Genomic DNA, 21,852 nt, shown 5'->3' on the forward strand with positions numbered 1-21,852 from the left:
ACAGACAACAAATATGAACCCTTTTGTACATACAGTACTGCATTGTCAGTGAAGGTTACCATGGGTATATGGGTGGATAGATGGGTGGACAGGCTGAACGATTAGGTATGTCTATGAAATGAGGAGTGTATCCAAGAACATATATAGGGTTGGCAGACAATGGTCCTATAAGTTTATGTGAATTATCAGAATTCCCAGGTATATAGCAGAGCTGACAAGGAGCAAGGTTGTGGTCATTGCTTGGTCACAGCCAGCTACCCAGAGGGACTGAGTAGTTGAACCTGTGGGCTTAGGACCATAGTCACAGGGGACATCAAGCTCAACTGACATAACATACTATACAAACCACTGTTCCACCTCCTACTTTGGCAAGTAGTGACTGGGATCTTAAAAGCTAGCAAGCTGCCATCTAGATGCAACGATGAGTCTCTCCTCATCCAGAGCAAAGAAGAATGAAGAAAACCAAAATTCATGGAAACAATTAGTCCTAGCGAATGTTACACCATCAGATCTGCAGCCTATACTATGTAAATAAAGCTGTAAGACCTGAAAGACATAACAACAGATAAGATGAATTCTCACCAGATTCAATGCAATTTCATCCAAAATTCCAATTAAAATTCCAATCAACATCTAAGTTTTGAAACTAAAAATTTTAAGAGCAAAAAAAGCAAAATTAATTTTTGAAGAAGAAAGAATAGGAATTTGCCTTGTCATATATAAAGCTACAGAAATTCTTACAGTAAGTAATAAGGACTCATGAAGGAATCATCCAGTCATTAGAAGAAATTGAAGCTGGCAATCATTTCATTCTACTTAGGTCATCAATCAACGTTCATGGAAACAGTAGTCAAATGACATATTCCATTGGGCAAATCTGCAAAAGACCTCTTTAAAGTTTTACAGAGCAAAAATATTACTTTGATGACTAAGAGGAACCTGACTCAAGCTCTGGTCTTTTCAGCACTGCACAGGGTTTTCATGGCTGTGACTTTTCAGAAGCAGACTGCCCAGCCTTTCTTTCCAAGGTACCTCTGAGTGGGTTCGAATGGTGTCAACACTTAACTGTCCCACTTAAGGACTCCTTGGTAAATTACAGGGCCAAGGAAAATCTTCATGACATGAATTGACAAAACAGCTGCAACAATGAACTCAAACATACCATTGATCCATAAGGTCACCATCAACCATTGCCATAAGGCAGCTTATGACAATAGAATCAGATCATTAGCATGGAATAAATTCAGAAATACATCCATGACCCTTGAGGGAATGAGTTGCTGTGTCCACACTCCCGGGGGACACTGTGGTCAACTGGCATAACACAGCCCACAAAGACAGTATTCTACATCATCCTACTTTGGTGAGTAATGACTGGGGTCTTGAAAGCTTGTGAGTGTTCATCGAAGGTGCAACTATTGGTCTCTCCCCATCCAGAGCAAAGAAGAGTGAGGGAAATCAAAAACACAGGAAGCAATTAGTCCAAAGGACTGATGGTGCACATGAACTTGAGCCTCCACAACCCTGAGATCAAAAGAACTAGATGGTGCCCAGCTACCACTACTGACCACGCTGAAAGGGATCACAACAAAAGGTCCCAGATAGAGTGGTGGGAAATGTGGAACAAAACTCAAAATCATAAAAAACACCAGGCTTACTGGTCTGATGAAGAATGGTAGAACCTCTGATATGATGGCCCTTAGACACCCGTCAAGCTAGGAACTGAACTTAACCCCCGTGACTCAACTGGCAGCCAGACGATTTGCAGACATATCAGGTGAACAGTAGTATCAGGAAAGTGTGTCCTCATTAAAACAACCAAGCATATGAGATCAAGAGGACAACATTTGCCCAGGGATAGAGCTAGGAAGGTGGGAGAGGATGGAAAGGAAAAACAAAGGGAAGGAGTGGAGGGGAAAAAAAAGAAATACACTCATGAGGACATGAGCATTTCCCCTCACTGCCATCAAGTTGATTCCAATTCATAGAGATTCCTCATTGGGTTTCCAAAGCTACAAATCTTTACGGAAGCAGACTGCCCCATCTTTCTTCCACAGAGGGACTGATAGGTTCAAACCAGCAACCTTTTGGTTAGCAGCCAAATGCCTTAACCACTGCACCACTAGACACTAGAGCATTTAGTACATGGGAAAAAAGAGCATTTCAGATAAACAAGCTGAGCAGGCTATCGAATAAATAACGTTGAGAGAACTGGCTTTCCACTTGGAAAGAAAAAGTTAACATTCCTACCTTATACCACAAAGAAAAAGAAATTCCATATGAATTAAAGGTTGACTTATAAAATGAAACCAAGAAATAATCAGATTAGAAGGTAAGAAAATATTTTTAATATTGGCATAGCGTGAAAGCTTTCCTAGGATGCATCAAGGCAAGACTTCGAACTAGTTCTTCCTGGTTCAGTCATGGTTGACACAGTGAAATCTGAACCTGCACCTAAGTCAGAGACCGAAAAGGAAGAGGCTGATGGATCGGACTACATAAAAATGATTTTACACACCAGATGAGTGAAATGACAAAGGTCAACACAGGGAAAATATCTGCACTACAATATGCTCTTACAAATTAAAAGAGATTAAGTCCTTAAAAAAAAAAAAAGTGCAAAAGGCCTAAATAGACAATTCACAAATGAAGAAACACAAATGGGCAAAAAGCATATGAAAAGCTACTCAACCTTAACAATAAGCAAAGAAACGCAAATTAAAACAATAATCTCCCATGTTTTCCTAGGAGGACTTGATCCCCTCAGACCCTCAAAGAGGTAATGCAGGCAGTTTACCTCAAGCAGGAAACCAACCACACTGTTTAGCAGGTATGTAGTTTTAAGTATGTCCAGGATGGCCCAAAGAAGTTCTGGTGGTACAGTGGCTAAGGCACTTGACTGCTAACCGAAGGTTGGTGGTTCAAAGCCACTAGCCACTCTGCGGAAGGAAGACTGGGCAATCTACATCTGCAGAGATTAACCACCTGGGAAACCCAATGGGGGTCGCTATGAGTTGGAATCAAATCGATGGCAATGGGGTTTTGTTTTGTTTTGGGGTGGCCCGCGAATACAATCTCTTTGCAAGAGGATCCCAACCCACAGGAATCTTACATAAGCAAAAACTTTTGTCCTATGACACAAAAGTTGACGTAGCTATGCTACTTTTTTGGTTTTAAACCAAAAAACCCGCTGCTACTGAGTCAATTCCAACTCATAACAACCCTTTAAGACAAAGAACTCCTCCATAGGGATTCCAGGGATGTAAATCTTTAAGGAAGCTGACTCCCTCATCTTTCTCCCACTGAGCTGCTGGGTTCAAACTGCTGACCTCTTGGTTACCAGGCAAAAATGCTTTAACCACAGTGCCACCAGAGCTCCTTTTTTGGGGCGGGGGGAATTAAGACCTTATAAGACTATATACTCCCATCTGCTCAGATATGCACAAAAAACTCTGGAAATATTGAACATTCAAAACTAGAAACAATGGTTTACCAGTCATTTGAAAAGAGTGGTAGGAATCAGACAGCTGGGGGCAAGGGTGGGGATTTTGCTCCATCTCTATTTTTCTAAATTTTTTTTTGCAATTTTTTGAACCATAAAATGTATTATCTATCAGAAGACTTGAGTTAAAATTTTTTGCTGCTTAAAAAAAATACTATATCTGGATCTTTTTTTTTTTGTTTCATACCAGCATTCTCATACAGCTCTGCCAGGTGTTAGTTTTGACTTTTCAGAAACTATTTGCATCTCACCCCAGAATCCAGATACACTGAGTTGAATACACTGCAGTTGAAAAACTCTACTGTAAGACTTCCGAATGGGTAGTTTGGTTAACATTTTGGTAACAAAATGTAAAAGTTCAATTTTACAGCAATGGCACTTTTTAAATTTTTATCCTAAAGAAATTACCAGATATAAGTGCATAGATGACTGCTGCAGCATTATTTCTAATCAAAAGGAATTGAAACTAACAGTATTCACCAAAGTGGGGTTTGGCAGAGTAAATTACAGTCATCTCTATAGATGCTAAGGAGCTCTGGTGGCGTAGTGCCTTAGGCATTTGACTGCTAACAGAAGGCTGCCAGTTCAAACCAGCCACTCCACAGAAGGAAGATGGGGCAATCTACTTCTGTAAAGATTTACTGCCTCAGAAACCCAATGTGGGTCACTATGAGTTGGAATCTACTCGATGGCAGTGGGTTTGATTTTTGTTTTCTATAGATGCTGCTGATCCACAGCTACACTTCAAGTTAAGGCCTTGTTGCTATTGTGTGCCTTGAGTCAATTCAGACTCATAGTGACCCTACAGGACAGAGTAGAATTCCTCCATAGGGCTTCCTAGGCTGTAATCTTTCGGGGAGCGTATCAGCAGGTCTTTTCTCCAAAGGAACTGCTGGCAGGTTCAAACCACCGACCTTCAGCAACTGAACACTTAACCACTGTGCCACCAGGGGATCTATTAAAGCCATAGAAGCTCCTTAACTACACCTGTGTGACGTCTTTGGGTCTCTGCTCCCCCCACTCCTCTGGGGGCCGGCTCACCTAGTCAGCTCAGGGGTATGATGCTTGGAGTTGGAGCAGAAGATGTTGTTGGATTTGCGTGTGCGCTCTAGGAACTCTTCCACCGATTGGTTGCAGAAATCTGCCAGAGGTCGGGCCTCATGCTTAACAAACCACTGGTGAGCGTCAAAGCACTTTTTGCAGAGTAGCTGCTCACACTCAAAGCACCAGAAGTCAGCGAGTTCTTTGCAACGTGTGCAAGCTGCATGGACGCCCACGACCTGCTGATACATCAACAGACGCCGCTGTAGACTCTCGAAGAAGATGTTATCCAGGGCCTGTATATTAGCTCCCGGGGACCAGGACGCCTGGCATATGGGACACTGTGCGCCCGATGCCTGCAGACATCCCGAGCACAGTGTATGCAAACAAGGCAGCAACTTAGGGCACTTGGCTTCAACCTTGCAACTCTGGCAGCACAGGAACTGGAATTCCTCCTCCACGGTTTGCTGGGGAACCAAAGAAAGGCATGAAGTCTGGAGAAGTACAGGGCATCCTCACCTACTGGCCACCCACCCCTGTGGGTTGGAGGCTCCTTCCATCCAGGGCTCCTGGAACCTCATATTTCATTCCATCCGGTCAGTCACTGGATGATGCAAAACCCTGGCTTAACAGCACCCCAGTCCCCACTTACTCAGGCCTTCCTGCTATGGCAGCACAATTCATCACCTACCTCTTGTCCATTAGACACACTGAGATACAGGTTGAATAGGACATATTCCTACCTTCAAGGAACCCAGTGTGGAAGGTAGGCACAACTAAGTACCTAAGTGTAAACCTAGTATAAAGTGCTTATCACAGTACCTAGCATGTGAGAAGCTCTTACAAGATGTTACCAAGTATTGTTCAGAATATTAGTCTTAGTTATAATTAAAAGTTACTACAATACAGTGTTATCTATGCTTTCATGAAGAGACCAAAGAGCCTGAGAGAACAAGCAAGAGGGGGGAGGGGAGATTGTTGTTGTTCAGGAACAGGCTAAGGCCTGTTCTGGAGGAGGACCTAACATACCCCTTCTGTTGGCGGGGCAACGAGGGTGTTCCAAGTCAAGGCTCTGGAAATCTTCCTGGAAGAGACACAACTTGAGCTATGAGGCCAAGATATTTCTTTCTGGGCCACAATTTCCCATCTAAGATTTGGTAACTTTGGGTTTTGGTTTTCCACATCTGGGACGTGCCCCCTGCCTCCAGGTGCCAAAAAGCTACTCTCCGCCTCCTCCTATTCCGTGGTCTTTCAGCTGAGGCAGGAGTGAGGGACAAAGGTGTTAGAAACCTCTGACTTTCAGCACTTGATGCTGTTCAATGGAGAAATGTCAGCTCAGAGATGCTGCCCCAGCTCATCTTGGTCCCCTTTCTACTCTCCTTTACTGCTCCTTTGCCCCAGCCAAGAGGGTCAGGACCCCGGGGTCTGATATTTCCTGCTTGTGATACTCTTCAAGATACTTTTCCAGGTTCCCCATTACACCCTCCCCTCCCCCACATCCGCCAAGAGAGCAAACCAACAAAACCCCAGCTCCTCCATAATCTCCAAACCAAGAGTACCTTCGTGGGGCTGGGGCTGGACTGGTGGTCTTCGGAGGGGTTCTCTGGGGGCGACATAGTGGGCATGTAGGGCAGTGTGGAATCCTGATGAGGCCCCGAAGGACGGACGGGTGCTGGCTCCTGCTGCATGGTCCCCAGCGCAGTTTCGATTTTCGGTTATGAGCTAGGAAGGCGGGAGGAGTAACTGAACGGAAGGCTAGCGGCATTGGTGGAGTACAGAGAAGAGGCGCCGGGTTCAGGGCCCGCCTCTCGAGAGGAAGTGAGACAGGGGCTGGGGGAGGTTCTAGGGGCGGAGAGGCGGTCTATGGATTTTGAAGAAATGCCCAGAGTCGGGAGGAGGGAGAGGGAGGGGAGAAGCAGACGAGCTGTTTGTCGAGGGGTAAAGGGAAGAAACCAAAACTGATAGAGAGAAGCTGCCTCCATTCTGGCCTTTGATGCATTCGTTCTGCTCAGACCGGCACAACTTTGTGCCAGCCTCTAGGTGGGAGCTGAGGGCTGCTAAAGAAAATGCCGCCTCCAGACCCCCGTCCTCCCTTTAAACTTAACTTAAAAAAAAATATATATATATATATATATATATATATATATGGTGGAAGTACGCACAACAAAACATACACCCATTCGACAATTTCTACATGTACATTTCAGTGACACTGGTTACTTTCTTCACATTGTGTCACAATTCTCCCTGTTGTTATTTGCCGTAGAGCGACCCCTCCTTGGGTTTCCGAGGCTGTATCAATCACTACGGAAGTAGATTGCCCAACTGGCCTTCTGAGGAGTGGCTGGTGGGTTTGCAGCCTTCTGGTTAGCAGTCAAGTGCCTTAGGTACTATGCTACCAGAGCTCCTCCATTCTCCCTATCTCTACCCCAATTATTTCACCTGCATTAATTTAGACTCACCGTCCTCTGAACTTCTCATCTATGCTTCAGAGTTACTGTTATCAGTTTGATCTCATAGATGTTTCTTGAAAACAGCCCAATCCTGAAGGCAAGCATTCTTTACTAATTGAGCTAAAGTGTTGGTTTAAAGATGACTTCAGGAGATAGTTTCCATTCAAGATTTAAAGCTTTTCTGAGAGCAATAGAGCTGGGGGTTCCTCCAGTCTCAACAGGCAAGTAAATCTGAATTACACAAGAATTTGAATTTCTGTTTCACATATTTTCCATTTTTGATCAAGATCGTCTATTGAGTCCTTGACCAAAATGATCAGTAATGGTAGCCAGGCACCAACTAGTTCTTCTAGTCTGATGGCAAAGGACCTAAAAGTAGTTATTTCATGGAGGCAATTAGACCTGCAGTCTAGTTCCTTCTCTTATACCTGGGTCTTTTTCTTCCTCTACTGCTCCAGGCAAATAGAGGCCAATTGTTGTATTGGGGCTGGCCACTAGCAAGCTTGTAAGACCCCAGGCACTACTCAAAACTCTAGGAGGTAGAACAGAAACTTTAAAAACAATGTTAGGCCAATTGAGGACTGTACCACCAAACCATGATCCTAAACCTTTGAACCAAGAAATCTAATCCCATAAGGTGTTTGCTTATACCTAATCAACTTAACTTTTAAACCTTTCCCAGAAACTAAAAACTCATGACAAAAAGAGTTCTGGGAAAAATTTAGATAGTTACATAAAACGTAACTAGCCGATAGAAGGCAGACATGCAAACATAATAAACCAATCCAAGCTAAAGCCCTGTTTAGATAGCCTATCTCCTACCAGTTAAGTGAAGGATAACCAATCATTTTAAATTTCCTGTTTGGGAGATCATCTAATAGTTTGTACTGTCTATAAGTGGATCAAAAGGTAACAATGGAAAACTTGTCTCTTTGGAGGAATGCTCCCTGTTAACAGGGCACAGAGAAGAGCCACACGGGATTCCTGCTTTTGGAGAACCCCAGATCTAGCCCATGAGTAGGGCTGAGAGCAGTCTTGCACACAGTGTTAGGACTGGCTGGAAAGGAGATCCCTCATCTGGGTCTTGAAGGAACAGAAAATGTGCCAGGGATTTAGGGATTGGGAAGACACAGGGACAGATTACCCAGTAAGCAAGGTAAGCATGGGCTTACTTGTGCTTACTTACTAACCTTTAGTGAAAAATTCCCCATGCATTTCACCACAATTGTTCACCACAGATTAGTAAGTAAGCACAAATAAGCCCATGCTTACCTTACTTACTGGGTACTGCATCCCTGTCAGGGATTATAAATTTGAAAAGAGGCTTTGATTCTATGGGAAGGTGCTATGGGGTTAGGTGAGAGGCAGATGACAGACATAACTACTAGCAGAAATTTTGATATGGTTAAAAAAAAAGTGAAGTTGTTCACTACAGATCAGTAATTAAGCACAAGTAAACTTGTGCTTACCTTGCTTATTGGGTAATCTGACACTGGGAGGGCACTTTAAGCAGAGAGAACAGCACGTCCAAAGGCATTGAGGTGTGAAACAGAAGAGCCTGTTTGGGAACTAGTTTTGTCTATTTTCACATTAAATAGGGGACTTGTGAGATACAAGGCTGGAGGAATGGGCTACGGCAAGATCATAGCTGAGGAGATTAGATCAGTTCTGTGGGTGATAGAGAATCAGTGAAGGGATTAGAACTGGGAACAGAACAAACATCTGTGCGTGATAGGGCAGTCACTCTGACAACCTAGGGGCAGGTGGCCTGATCTAGGACTGGCTGTGGAATGCGGAGGATGGTCTGAGTCAGATACACTGGGAGAGAGGGCACTGACTGGGGACAGAATGATGCTGTGGTTGATGACTGGAAAGGCTGGTGAGTCTGAGGCAGGTGGAGTGGTGGTGGGAGCCAGTGAGCAAGCATGCAGAGGGTGAGGACAGGTCTAGGCCAGTGGGGAAGCAGGAAAGATCCTCAGCTGGTAAGGGGAGGAAGAACACAACTCCAGGGGCCCTTACTGGGCCAGTGCCCCTGACTTCAAATTTCAAACCATCCCAACCACTATGCTGACCCCTGTGAACCCATTTTTGTGCTCAGTACCAACTCAGAAAAGACTAGAAAGGATGCTGACAGGGTATTACTCTTACAAAGCTTATAGACTGGGGAGTGTGTAGGGAATAGAAAGGGGGATAGTGGAGAGATACTTAACTTGCCTAGAAATTGTGAAAATCTTCAGGAATTTTCCCTACCCTCCAGTTTGGTCAGTACCCTCAGGGTACCTACAACCAGGTCACCCTCTGAGCATCACACTAGGAAATGCTAGTGATGATGGGCAGCCATCTACAGACAGTTTTCTGGAAGGGGCTAAGGGGCTGAGGTGCCTGGGGAAGGAAGACAGGCATGTGGCTGAGACAAGAAAAATTTTTCTCATTTCTTTGCTCCCTTTGGAAGACAACCTGCTCCCAGGTTGCTGCTGTTGGGAGTTAAGGCTTCTCAGGGTAAGCTCACCGTTTGCATTTGGATTTTCGAAAGCAGTGGAGAGGCAAGTTACCTCTGGTTACCTGGATCAAGGGGTACGGTGTTTGTGGATCTACAGGAATGAAAGTCTTACTTCTGTGATGCCCTAGACAGCCTGTCTACTGAATAGCTCTTTGCTATCCCCTCCTTCCTTACTCTGCTGTGCTCCCTAAGTCTGCATAGGACATTTCTCACTTTTTTTGTCAAAAGTTCAGGCCCTCTCTCCCCCACTTGGATCACAGTAACTTCTACCTTCATTCAACAAGTAAGTATTCAGCATCTGTTCAGGGCCAGGCTGATCTTGCCTAGTGGCATAGTGCCTAAAGCATTTGACTGCTAACCAGAAGGCTAGCAGTTCAAACCCACCAGCCACTTCTCCCAAGGAAGATTGGGCGATCTACTTCTGTAGAGATACCGCTTGGAAACCCAAGGGTGGGGTCATTATAAGTCAAATCTACTCCATGGCAGTGAGTTTGGTTGGTTTTTTAATCTTGCCTGGAGAAAACCTAAGTTTAGATAAGGGCACCACCTAGTGCAAAATGGTTTGTACTGACTACTAACCTAAAAGTTGGCTGTTCAAACCCACCCAGCAGAATCTTAGAAGACAGCACTGGTGATCTGCTTCTATAAAGATTATAGCCAAGAAAACCCTGTCTAATACATAGGCTCACCAGGAGCGGGAGTCTACAAGTCAGCAACAGGTTTGGTTTTGTTTTTCCCCTTTTCCCTACTCCAGTGTGCAGTTCTGACCCTCGTTCAAAGCCTTCCATGGTTCTCTTATATTACAAGCCAAATCCCACATTCCTCAGCATAACAGCCAAACCCTGGCCCTTCTGTACTGACAGCTGCCCTTATAAGAAAGCTAATTAAGAGCATTTCTGTGATTCTGCAGACGATTGGAATCTTGAAAAACACATTATAAAGCCCAACTTCCTCTCCTGCTCCTTTTCTAAGGTCAAATAGGAGCAGGGAAGAACACAAGACCATCCAACCAGCCCCCAGGAAGCACAGAATTCCCCCGCCCCGTGATCGCAATTCGGTCCTCCGAGGGCAGGGGGTGCTGTGGGACGGCAGGAGCGGAATCTGGCCTGCCTGCTCCTGCGCCGTGGCCGCCGCTAGTGGCAGCGCAGGTGAAGCCGGAAGTGGCGGCCGGAGTCCAAGCCCGCGGTGGGGGCGGGGCGGCGCAGCCAGCTGGTCAGGTTTGGTGCTGTGCGGGTCTTGGTCAGTTCCTCCTGTCAAGCGCCATGCTCGGCAGGTCTGGGTACAGGGCGCTGCCCTTGGGGGACTTTGACCGCTTCCAGCAGTCGAGCTTTGGCTTCCTGAGCTCGCAGAAGGGCTGCTTGTCCCCGGAACCTGGAGGCGTGGGGACGGGGGCCGGTGAGTGGCTGCCCATCATAGCGTGTCCGGGGGGACCGACCGGCGCCCCCAGGCCAACATTCCCTGCCCAGTCAGGAGCCGGCTGGTCTGTCGTGCTCGCACCCTAAGAGCAGGGACCGAGAGGGGCTGGACCGTGAGCTGGGGTGCTAGTGCTGATCCGCCCCTTCTGGGACCATGGGCTTACAGCCTTGGAGCCCGCGCAGTTCTCTCATCTTCCAAGGCCATAACCATTACCTCAGCCCTTATCAGCCCCTAGGCCTGAGCAGAGGTTTCGAGATGCCAGTTAGTATAGAAAGAAACCGAAGTCTAGGTAGAGGTCACCAGCACCCTAAGGGCACTTGACTGCAGAGAAATGGCAAAATCTTCACCCAGAGGACACATTTCTATTTCCTAGTGAAAATGCACAGGCCAAAAAAGGCAGACCTTCAGCAGTCTGTTGTGTCTGTTCTGACCCTCGTTCAAAGCCTTCCATGGTTCTCTTATAGTACAAGCCAAATCCCACATTCCTCAGCATAACAGCCAAACCCTGGCCCTTCTGTACTGACAGCTGCCCTTATCCAAGGGTTCCTTTTCTGTGGGGGCTACTAGAATGAGAGCCAGGCAGGAAATGGAGACAGCATCCTGGGGCATGGAGAGCCTAGAGAGCATGGGGTTCCTGGAAGGATGAAGCAGAAGCACCTTTCGGTTTCCTGTCAGGATTGGGAGGGAGAGGAAAGCAGAAAATAATCTCATCCCAGAGTCTGGGTCTGTCTCAGCTCCACTTCATCCTGGGCTCTTGGTTCTCCTCTAAGGTCCAGGACCTCTGGCTCAGATGAACCTCATCTTCCTGGTTCGCCAGCTCCCGCTTGAGTTACTTGAAGTGAAGCAGACATTTGATAGTCCTTAGGGCATTGGTGCTAGAATGCTTGCCTTCCAAGCTAGACACCTGGGTTCAATTTCTGTCCAATGTACCTCATATGCAGCCTTCACCCATCTGTCAGTGGAGATTTGCATGTTACTGTGATGTGAAACAGGTTTGAACAGACTTTAGGACTGGGCTGTGTTTAGTTCTGTTGTGCACAGGGTTGCCTGACCGCTAACAACGAGGGCATTAAATGGGTGTGGAGTAGTGAGCTGGAAAAGAACCCCTTAACACCCTGCATCTCTTTGTTAATGCTTTATCCCTTTAAGCAAAGATAGTATCTTTAAAAGGACTCCTGGGGCTGATGGCAAAGGAGTAGTGTGTTATGCCACCTACATTCAGTCCAACCTAGCTCTGTGCTAGGTATGACTGTGCACCATAAATCAAACAAGGGGACTGACCCCTTGTCCAACAAGGAGAGCATCATGTGGATTGGATACTCAGATTCAGTGGCTGGTGCCTAACAGAGCATAGGGCCTTGTGGGAGTGGGACTCATGACAGGCTCGTTTTGATGTGTAGGAGGTGGCAGTCCCTAACTAACACCTGCCCAAAGATATGAGGGTACTAGGCCATGATGCTAATAGAGAACCATGAAAAGGAGTCTTTGAAGGGGGAGGTGGACAAAGGATACACTTGATCAACTTCCTGCTGTCCTGCCAGACTGAGTTGGCGTTCCTTGACTGGCTCTGTTCTCCCCTCAGATGTGCCCCAGAGCTGGCCCTCCTGCCTGTGCCATGGTTTCATCAGTTTCCTGGGGTTCTTACTGTTGCTGCTTACCTTCCCCATTTCTGGATGGTTTGCCCTGAAGGTAAGGCTGGCTGGGTCAGTGTGCTTGGGCCGTTCTGACAGTTTTGCCATTGATGAGTGAATCCTCTTTCGTCTGTACTCTTCCCCTAAACAATGTATTATCTCACTTCTGTGAAACGGGCTGAGCAAGGATTGCTCATGCACATCTTCTAGATGAGGAAACAGGCTCAGACTTGTCCAAAGCCATCCAGTGAGTGGTAGAATGAGTCTCTCCAAACTCCCAAGTCCTGGAAGCTGGACTTTGGCTTGAAGGTGCACACAGATGTCTTTGCCAAATATTCTCACCTTTGAATCAGGCTAAATTAGAAATGAAACCAACTTGGCCCAGCAAGTAATGAGTAATAGGAATTCAGGCCTCATTTTCAACAAGTGGTGGTATAGACAGGAAAAGGATAAACAATAGAAGTGTTAACAGTGGACTCAAACATACCACTGATCTTGAAGATGGTATAGGACCAGCCAGCGTTTTGTTCTGTTAGACATCAGGCTCCATGAGTCAGACTTCACGGCAACTAAAACAAGTTGAAAATCAACCTGAAAGCTGCAGTGAAGCTGGAAGCCAGGGCAGGCTTTGCCGCTTGGACCTGGGCAACAGTCAGCTTTTCAAGAAAGCTGGTTTGGTGTGGTCTGGAAGGGAATCTTTAGATGGCTCTAGATCCTATTCCTAAAACTGCCACTGATGCTGTGTGTCCTTGAGAAAGTCACTTTGTGTCTCTAGACCTCCATTTATCAATTTGCACATACCTGCTTTATTTTTTTTAATTGTGATTTGGGTGCAAGTTTACAGAGCAAATTAATTTTCCATTTAACAGTTCAAACACATTTTGTTTCGTGACATTAATTGCAATTCCCATAATTTAGCAGCTTTCTTCTCAGTTCCTCCCTGTTGTTACCTTTGCCCTGTGTCCTTCTTTCCTATGCATTCCTGCCCTCTGAGCTCTCTCCATGTGCTAATGCTGCCCTTCTGATTTCGCATGGTTAATTGCTCTGAGGCGCATACATACCTGGTGTAAACGTTCACTTTATAGGCCTGTGGACATATCTACTTTTTTGAAGGTTCCAGGGACCAGAAGCTAACAAAGGCCTTTGATCAAGGGTGTTGTTAGAGCAGCCCAGCCTCTTCCCCTAACTAAGCCAAGGGCAGGCAGTTTTGTAATATGAGTCATGTCTAGTTCAGACCACAGTGGTGAAAAGTTTCTCTGAGGATCAAGTCAGTACAATGTGGTGGTTGAGAGCATGGGCTTTGGAGTCATTCAGAACTGAATTCAAATCTTGCTATTTTCCTTAGTGGCTGTGTGATTTTTGAGCAAGTCACTTAACCTCTCTGAGCTTTGGTTTTCTCATCTAAAAACAGGTAAGGATGCCTGACTGACCAAGGTGATGGGGGGAGAGTAAGGGAAGAACCTGGGCAGAGGTCATTGGCCAGCGTAGGCTCACCACTTTCAGCCCTTTCCCTTGCCATCTTGGACAGATCGTGCCCACCTATGAGCGGATGATCGTGTTCCGGCTGGGCCGGATCCGCAACCCCCAGGGGCCTGGCATGGTCCTGCTGCTGCCCTTCATTGACTCCTTTCAGAGGGTTGATCTGAGGACACGAGCCTTCAGTGTCCCTCCCTGCAAGGTAAGGGGCTTCTCAGCTCCCCTGGGCAGAGGGCATGGGGGCTTGCACAATGTACTGTGAACACCAGGCCCTGGGCTTATCTGGGAGGGGGAAGAAGAAGAGAAATTTTCTGTTCACAGAAAATGGAAGATGGAGACTGAGAAGGCATCCTTGCTCCACTTACCTAACCCCATGAAATCAGGGATGTCATTTTGCCTTTGAGGAGCTAGCTGCAAGGCGGGTGGGTCTGACTGTGGTACCAGAGGCCTGACCTCCTTGCAGCCCCAGCCTTTTGGCCTGGCCCTTTATTGTCTCCTTTCACGGCCTCCTCCAACAGCTGGCCTCTAAGGATGGGGCTGTGTTGTCCGTGGGGGCCGATGTCCAGTTCCGCATCTGGGACCCAGTGCTTTCAGTGATGACTGTGAAGGACTTGAACACAGCTACACGCATGACAGCCCAGAATGCCATGACCAAGGCCTTGCTCAAGAGGCCACTGCGGGAGATCCAGCTGGAGAAACTCAAGATCAGTGACCAGCTCCTGGTAGGTAGCCCAGTGTCCCCTCCTCCCTGGGCCACTTTACACAGAGCACCAGATTGCTCTGGGCCTCAAACCCTATGTCCAATGAGTGTGACATCCTTTGAAGAGCCAGTGAAACAATGGGTGGGTCTATATGTCAAGAAATGGAAAGTGGGTACCAGGTGTGGTGATCTTGGGCAAATATGCCCCTGAGAAGTCATTGGGCTCTGAGAGGGAGAAGTATTCTAGATGGAAATTCCCAGGGCCTGCCTCTGACTGCTGATGTTTTACCCATCATTGCTCTACCGAGCCCAGAAATTGCTATGACAACACCGGGCCTCAGAGGCTCCATGCCTTCCCCGTTGCCCAGGCCTGACTCACAGGGCAGGCAAGTGGGTACAAGAGCAGGGCCCATCACCTCAGAAGTTCCCTGCTCCACAGTGCAGCCTCTTGGGTACATTCTTTTCGGTTTCGTTTTCCTTGTTCTGAACAGAACAAAGGGGCTTGGATATATTTGCGCCCTTTTCCTGCCTCTTCTCATGTATTAGAGAATTTATCTACACTAAAATAAGCCACCTTAAATCCTTTCTGCAACAAGATGGGGGAGAAGTAACTGCACACACAGCAGCATGTTCCTTTGTGCATCCTCCCAGGTCTGGTTGGGTAATGTGAAAGGAGCTTCCCCATATTCCCCTTGGCTCTGCTCTCCCCACGGGAGTTAGGTTTAGAGGATGAGACGAGGAGTGGAGTAAATGCTCATCCCTTTAGGAAGTTAATTGGCAAATAACTAGCCAGGTAAAATTCCCCAGAAAGTAGTATCTGTGATTGTAACAATCGCTCTTCCATGTGTTTCATAGTTTAAAAAGTCCATCTGCCTGCACCTGTGTATCTCGATTTCGCATCTTTGCTGCAAGGGGGCAGTTGTTACTGCTTTGCTTTGGAGGGAGGAAACTAAGACTTAGAGAAATGACTTGATTTGCCTCTAAGAGCCATGATTAAGGGCAGAACTAGGCCAGAGACAGACCACAGTCTGTTCTGACTCCCACCCCCATCCCAGCCCAATCCAGTGCTCAATGCAACACAGATAACAAGCTGATAACAATGTTTATTCATAAAACCACACTCCATTTTAATTCACCTTTTGGAAGAGAAAATAGATCCTGACCTTATTGCATGTTGCTTTGGTACAGGAGCTCTGGTAGCATAGTGCCTAAGGCATTTAACCACTAACCAGAAGGTTAGTGGTTCAGAACCACCAGCCATTCCTCAGAAGGAAGGTTGAACAATCTACTTCCATAGAGATACTGCCTCAGAAACCCAAGGAGGGGTGGCTATGAGTTGAGTTCGACTCGATGGCAGTGAGTTTGGTTTTTGGTTGGTTGGTACAGGAGAGACGGTTGGGGGGAAGGGAGTTCCACAATAGGATGCAACTCACATCAGTGAGGGCCCATTGCACTGAGTTAGTGCCTGGTAGAGTGGAATAAAAACTGACTCTCAGGAAGTCCAGCACACCTCCCAAAGCCCTGCTTTTCATCTGAAAGGATGCAGACTCCCCACCTCTCACCACCGGAACCCTCCTTAACTGCTTACCTACTTGCTCCAGGCCAGCTGCTTCTTATTTTCACTGCCTTCTTTCATGCCTTTCCCTGCCTCCTTCACTCTGTGGCAGGCCTTGCATCTTGATCCTCTGGAGAGAAAACTCTAGGACAGGAACTCTTTCAGCTTCCTCCCAGCACCTCTTCAAATGCATCTGCTTTTGTGCTGTTTTGTGTGTCCATTAGAAGCACCCCACTTCCTCTGTCTGAGGCTCATCCTGTATCAGGCAGTGCCCTGGGCCCCACATGCTCGGGACAGGACTCAGTTCTTTCCCTTGCTTGGCTGCTCTCTCTTTCCGTCTTATTTCTGCATAGAAACATGTTCTCCCTTTGCCCAGTCCCCTCCAGTTCTCACTCCCTCTCTCTGTCCTTTGGAAAGCCTCCATCCCTCCATTCCCAACTTTCCTTGGCCCTTGAGAAACCTCTAGCCAACATCATGGCACCTTCCCTCTAGCCAACCCAGGGGTACCTCTCAGTCCTTTCGTTACGTCACCTCAAGGTAGTGTTTGACTGTGGACCAACCCTTCTCTCTAAGGTCCCTTGCTTCCCTTGGCATCCATTATTCTACATGCTTCCTTTTCTTCCCTCCACCCTGGTCACTCCTAGTTACTCCTTCTATGTTCTGCTGCCCATCAACTCCCAGGTTTCCATCCTTGCCCTCTTGTCTGTGGCTTCCCTGGAAGGACTCATCCATCCCTAGGCTCTTTGGTATCACTGCATGCTCATTATTCACCACACACTGCTCCAACCCTGGCTCTTTCCCACACCCTAGACCATTTATCCAACTTCCTGTTGGACAGCTGACTGTGCCACAGACACCTCAAGCTTCATTAAAAAAAAAAAAAAAATTCATCACTGCTCCCCTAAAACCAAAACACCAAACCCATTGCCATCAAGTCAATTTTGATTCATGAGATTCTTTGCCTACGCTCCCCTGACTCTGTCTCTCCCTCTGGGCATCCTCTCCAGGGGGAGTGCCCCTACTCGTCAGTCATGCAGGAAGCCAACCCGAAACTGGATGTTCTGTAATTTCCCCTACTTTCCCCCACTCCCACATCCAGGCAGCCAACAAGCCGAGTAGTTCCACTTCTCTCTATCTTGCTATAACTTAAAGTAGTTCACAGAGTTTTGTATCTTGGCTTCATAGTCACCACTCTGCCTTATACCTACCCACTGCCATCAAGTCGATTCCAACTCATAGCAACTCCTGTTGGGTTTCCAAGGCAGTAAATCTTTGTGGAAGTAGATTGCCTCATCATCCTTCCATGGAGCGGCTAGTGGGTTTGAACTGCCAACCCTGTGGTTAGCAGTCAAATGCCTTAGGCACTATGCCACCAGAGTTCTTTCTTCCTCATACAGGTCCTCATTATTTCTTACCTGCCATTTGATATAGTATCTTACCTGGTCTCCCTGCCTCCAACCTCGCCCCTTCCAATCCAGCGTCCACACAGCAACCAGGACGATCTTTCCAAAAAGTGGGTCTGCCTTGTTGCCTCCCTGCTTAAGCTCCTCTCAGAGACTCCTTGTTTCCTGAGAATAAACCCAAGTTAGCAGGCTCAGCCCTGCCTCTCACTCTTCACTCTCTGTAGCCCTCAGCCCACACTGGAGGGCCCAGCTAAGTGGAACTATGGTTACTTGCAATTCCTGGTACATGCCAGGTTCTCCTGCCTTGGCATTTGCACATGTTATTCCCATTGCCTGGAAGGTTCCTCCTTCCCCATAAGCCCCTTGGCTGAATAATTCCTCCTCTTCCTGACATCACTTCTCCCTCTCTGCCCCAGGCCTCCCTGACCCTTCAGGCCAGCCAGGCCCCTCTCCTGGGTGCCCACACCTCCCTCCTGTCTAGGTTCTTATCATAGCTGGATTGTAGTTGCCCTCTGCCTGTGTTCCCAGACTGGGAACTCTCCAAAGGCAGGCATGGTGCCTCACCTGCCTCCATGTCCTTGCCTGGTCATATCAGCTTGCCTGAAGGAGGTGCTTGGGAAAGGTGTGAATGCATCCATTTCTCCCCACACTCCCCTCCAGCTGGAGATCAACGATGTTACCAGGGCCTGGGGGCTAGAGGTGGACCGTGTGGAGCTGGCAGTGGAAGCTGTGCTCCAGCCACCCCAGGACAGCCCAGCTGGGTCCAGCCTGGACACCCTCCAGCAGCTGGCCCTCCACTTCCTGGGAGGAGGCATGTCCTCAATGGCAGGAGGTGCTCTTCCCCCAGGGCCAGGTGAGGCGCTCTGGGAGGTGGGTAGAGGAGAGGAGGCTGCTTTGCATGTCCCTGGGCTGAGAGAGGAAATGGAGACTTTTTGTAGGGAGAGGGGTGTTTTGTGGGAGGTTGGTGCTAGGCAGGGCTTCTCTAGCCCATATAACACCTTTCTTAGAGACAGAAAAAGGCATCTACTCTGGATGTATAGGGCCCTGCAGCAGAGCAGTCAGCTTGGCAAGCAGAGCACAGCATAGGCGACACTTGGCCAATTGTTCCCTTAACCAGGCACCCTTGTGCAGTGCACACCCTGCATAGCTGTTCAAGCAGCCCTGATGCTAGAGTTGACCAGAGCTAAGGTAGTGAGAAGAATCCAGGTGGCTGGGAGTGTGTAGAGGCCTTTGGGAGCCCTTACGGGAAGAGGCAACAGCCCAGAGGGTAGATGGAGAGTTTTATGCTCCAAGCTGGAGTAGCTTGATGGTGGGGGATCAGAGTTGAACCCTTGAGGATGGCGGTGGGAGATTCTTAGCAGAGGAGGAAGTTGAACAAAGGCCTGAAAGGGATATAAGGAGCACTGTAACAGACAGGTGCTGAGGCCATAGTCATCCTGACCTGGCAACACATTGACCTTTGCGCCCTCATCTCTCTGTCTCCCTCCCCCAGCAGACACCTTGGAGATGGTGAGTGAAGTTGAGTCACCTGCCCCCATTGTCAGTGCTGGGCCCAGCCTGAAGCAGCCTGTGGTCGAGGGGCTGCTGACTGCTCTGCAGCCCTTCCTGTCTGAGGCCCTGGTCAGCCAGGTTGGAGCCTGCTACCAGTTCAATGTTGTTCTGCCCAGTGGCACCCGGAGCATTTACTTCCTGGACCTCAGCTCAGGTGCGACAGCATCCCTGCCTTCTCCTTTCCACTCAAGTTGCTTGTAGGTGTCCCCATCCCCAGTGGCCCTTTCTTAGGCTGTCTCCTACTCCTGCGAACAGTTTGGGGTGAACTCACAACAGTCTGGGGCTCAGGGACCATTTTCAGACAAAGATTATCCAGGCTTAGCCCTTACCATCAGCAGGACAGCTCAGATGGCCAGGCTTCCTTATACTAAGAGCCTGCACGTGTTGGCCCTACTGTGTGCCAGGCACTGTGCACAGCACTTTTTGTACATTATCTGCCGTGATTTAGGCATTACCATCATCCCCATGTCACCAATCAGGAAACTGAGGCTCTAAGGAGCTATATAACCAATAGAACTCGAATGCAGGATATTAGAACCTGAACTCTTTATCACTACTATTTACTTCTTTTAATAGGACACAATAACCCTATGGTTCAGCAATTCTGAAACAGAGGAAGAGAGGGCTTTTTATATTTGGGATAAGATTGATTTTACAGAATAGGTCAGCAGGGGAGTTAAGCAGTGCCCACCTGCCGTCCCTGTCCCTCATCCCAATACCTATAACCCTGCTAATGCTGTTTTCTTTTCCCCACAGGACGAGGGAGGGTGGGACATGGGGTACCAGATGGCATCCCTGACGTGGTGGTGGAGATGGCTGAGGAGGACCTGCGGGCCCTGCTGCGCAGGGAGCTGCGGCCCCTGGGGGCCTACATGAGTGGGCGGCTGAAAGTGAAGGGTGACCTGGCTGTGGCAATGAAGCTGGAGGCCGTCCTCAGGGCCTTGAAGTAGCAGCCTTGGCTGGCCACCCATAGCCCAGCCCCGAGCTTGGCACCAAGCCAGGAGGGCTTCTTGAAGAGGAAACAGCACTGTCGATGTACCTCAGAGAATTGAGACTCTCAGGCATTACAGGCCCAGCCAACAGCCAAAGGATGGAGGCTGGGAGACATCGGAGGCTGGGAGAGGCTGGGGCAGGCTGCCTTGCCCTTTTCTTCTGTGACAGTGGTTCTCTAGACAAGCCTTTGCTCATCCTCTGAACATACAGTGCACATGACTAGAGAAATACTGGGCCTGCCCTGCTTTACTGGCTACCTAGCTGGAGACGCAGCACCATCGATAGGCCTGGCAGCAGCGGCCTTAGCCTGGTGTCGGGTCTGAGTGTGCGGCTTGGGCTCAGAATCCTGGGGGAGCTCCGAAGGAGGGACACAGAGAGGGTGGGGGGAGGGAGAAGGCAGGCAGCCACCAAGAAGAGCTCACTACAGCAGGCGGCATCCGGGGATCTGGGCTGGGCCTGCCTTCCTGGGTGCAGTCCAGACCTAGGTAGTTGGGGGTGGGGATGAGAAAGAACAGGGCCTGCTTCTCTCCTGGGCCTGCTCCTGAAGACAACTTGACTTGTCTTCTGGCACCGTCTTGCATGTGTGATGGGCTGGGACGCAGGGCAGCATGAAGAGGAGCCCTGCTGCTCCTGTGCCTCTTGCCAGAGGATTGAAAACCTCAAAAGAAATAAATATGTTTACAATCAATAAGAGAGAAGGAGCGGGTACTGGGTGGGGTGGGGTGGGCTAGCAGAGTCCACAAGGCAATGCCCCTACTGCTGGGCCAGGGCCAGGGGGCCACCGATCACCCTTCCTGTGTCCCTCCCTGGTAAGTGTCTCAAAGCATTGACCTCCCAGGCAGGATGGTGGGACACATCACTCTGTTGTCTCTATAGTGGAGGTACAGCTTTACCAGGAGAGGATATGGGCAGGGCAGAACTGGGCCCCCAAACACATGAACCTAATGAGGGTTGGGGTAGGGCATCATCACATTAAGGGGAAGGGTTGGGCTCCAGTCATCGTCTCCTGTTCCACCCTGTCACTGTTGCTCCACAGGCTGAAGGAGCTCACAGAAGTGGGTGGCAAGGCCTGGCCCAGGAGCCCAGCCAGCTTTCTGCCCCAGTGCTCAAGCCCCACCCCCTGGGGCCCCAGAGACGGCCCTCTGACTTCTCTAGTTCTAAGGAGCTACATTTACTTCCTGGAGAGTGTTGTGGAAAAAAACAGTACAAATCAGAGCTAAAACATCCCCTTTGAGGAGTAAGTTCATCTTGTCCTCTGGCACCAGGCCTGACCCTTCCTGGGCGTGCTCCCCCTTTCTCGGGTCGGGCTGGTTCAACTTACTTCTGTTGCTGCCAAGATCCGGCACTGCCTCTTCCCTCCTCCTGTGAGTCCACAGCACCTAAGGGCCAGCACAGACCTCACAGCCACAGGGACTCAGGTTTCAGCTCTAGGGCACCCCTCCAAGCCTGTGGCACCTGCTGTTGCCCTCTCAATGCCCACCTGCACACCTTCCCTGGACCCGAGGCTTTCTGGCTGGGGTGATCTGTGCCCTCCAACCCCTACCAGCCCCTTTTGGCTGATACTAAGTCTTCCCTTCAGTCCCTACCAATCACATTCCCATGCCTGTTGAGACCCAGTGGGGCATGGCGGA

At 48.5% G+C, this 21,852-nt stretch overlaps 2 protein-coding genes across 2 annotated transcripts in view; one reads left to right on the forward strand and one right to left on the reverse strand.

The window, feature by feature from the left end:
* PML (PML nuclear body scaffold) overlaps window positions 1–6,249 on the reverse strand; it is a 55,584-nt gene extending 49,335 nt beyond the window's left edge. The window contains exons 1-2 of the mRNA XM_007949002.2: window positions 6,103–6,249; window positions 4,544–5,010 (exon numbers count right to left, since the gene is read on the reverse strand). Of these exons, the coding sequence (XP_007947193.1) occupies window positions 4,544–5,010; window positions 6,103–6,231 (596 nt within the window). The 5' untranslated portion in view covers window positions 6,232–6,249. The remainder of the gene's footprint in view (window positions 1–4,543; window positions 5,011–6,102) is intronic.
* Window positions 6,250–10,758: 4,509 nt separating this feature from the next.
* STOML1 (stomatin like 1) lies at window positions 10,759–20,178 on the forward strand. The gene is made up of 7 exons (XM_007948977.2): window positions 10,759–10,891; window positions 12,495–12,601; window positions 14,072–14,221; window positions 14,538–14,741; window positions 18,338–18,530; window positions 19,170–19,382; window positions 19,985–20,178. Exons 1-7 carry the CDS (start codon window positions 10,759–10,761, stop codon window positions 20,176–20,178), a joined length of 1,194 nt encoding a protein of 397 aa, XP_007947168.1.
* Window positions 20,179–21,852: the final 1,674 nt, after the last annotated feature.

The sequence above is a fragment of the Orycteropus afer genome, unplaced genomic scaffold, assembly GCF_000298275.1.
Source record: "Orycteropus afer afer isolate SDZICR_OR568_19922 unplaced genomic scaffold, OryAfe1.0 scaffold00233, whole genome shotgun sequence".
In the NCBI taxonomy this organism is placed as follows: Eukaryota; Metazoa; Chordata; class Mammalia; order Tubulidentata; family Orycteropodidae; genus Orycteropus; species Orycteropus afer.

Bases quoted from the DNA above. Each gene is read 5' to 3' on its own strand.
- STOML1 (XM_007948977.2), top strand. From the start codon at position 10,759: ATGCTCGGCAGGTCTGGGTACAGGGCGCTGCCCTTGGGGGACTTTGAC. The intron at 18,531-19,169 runs GTGAGGCGCTCT...TCCCTCCCCCAG, and splicing joins TGCTCTTCCCCCAGGGCCAG to CAGACACCTTGGAGATGGTG. The intron at 19,383-19,984 runs GTGCGACAGCAT...TTTTCCCCACAG, and splicing joins CTTCCTGGACCTCAGCTCAG to GACGAGGGAGGGTGGGACAT.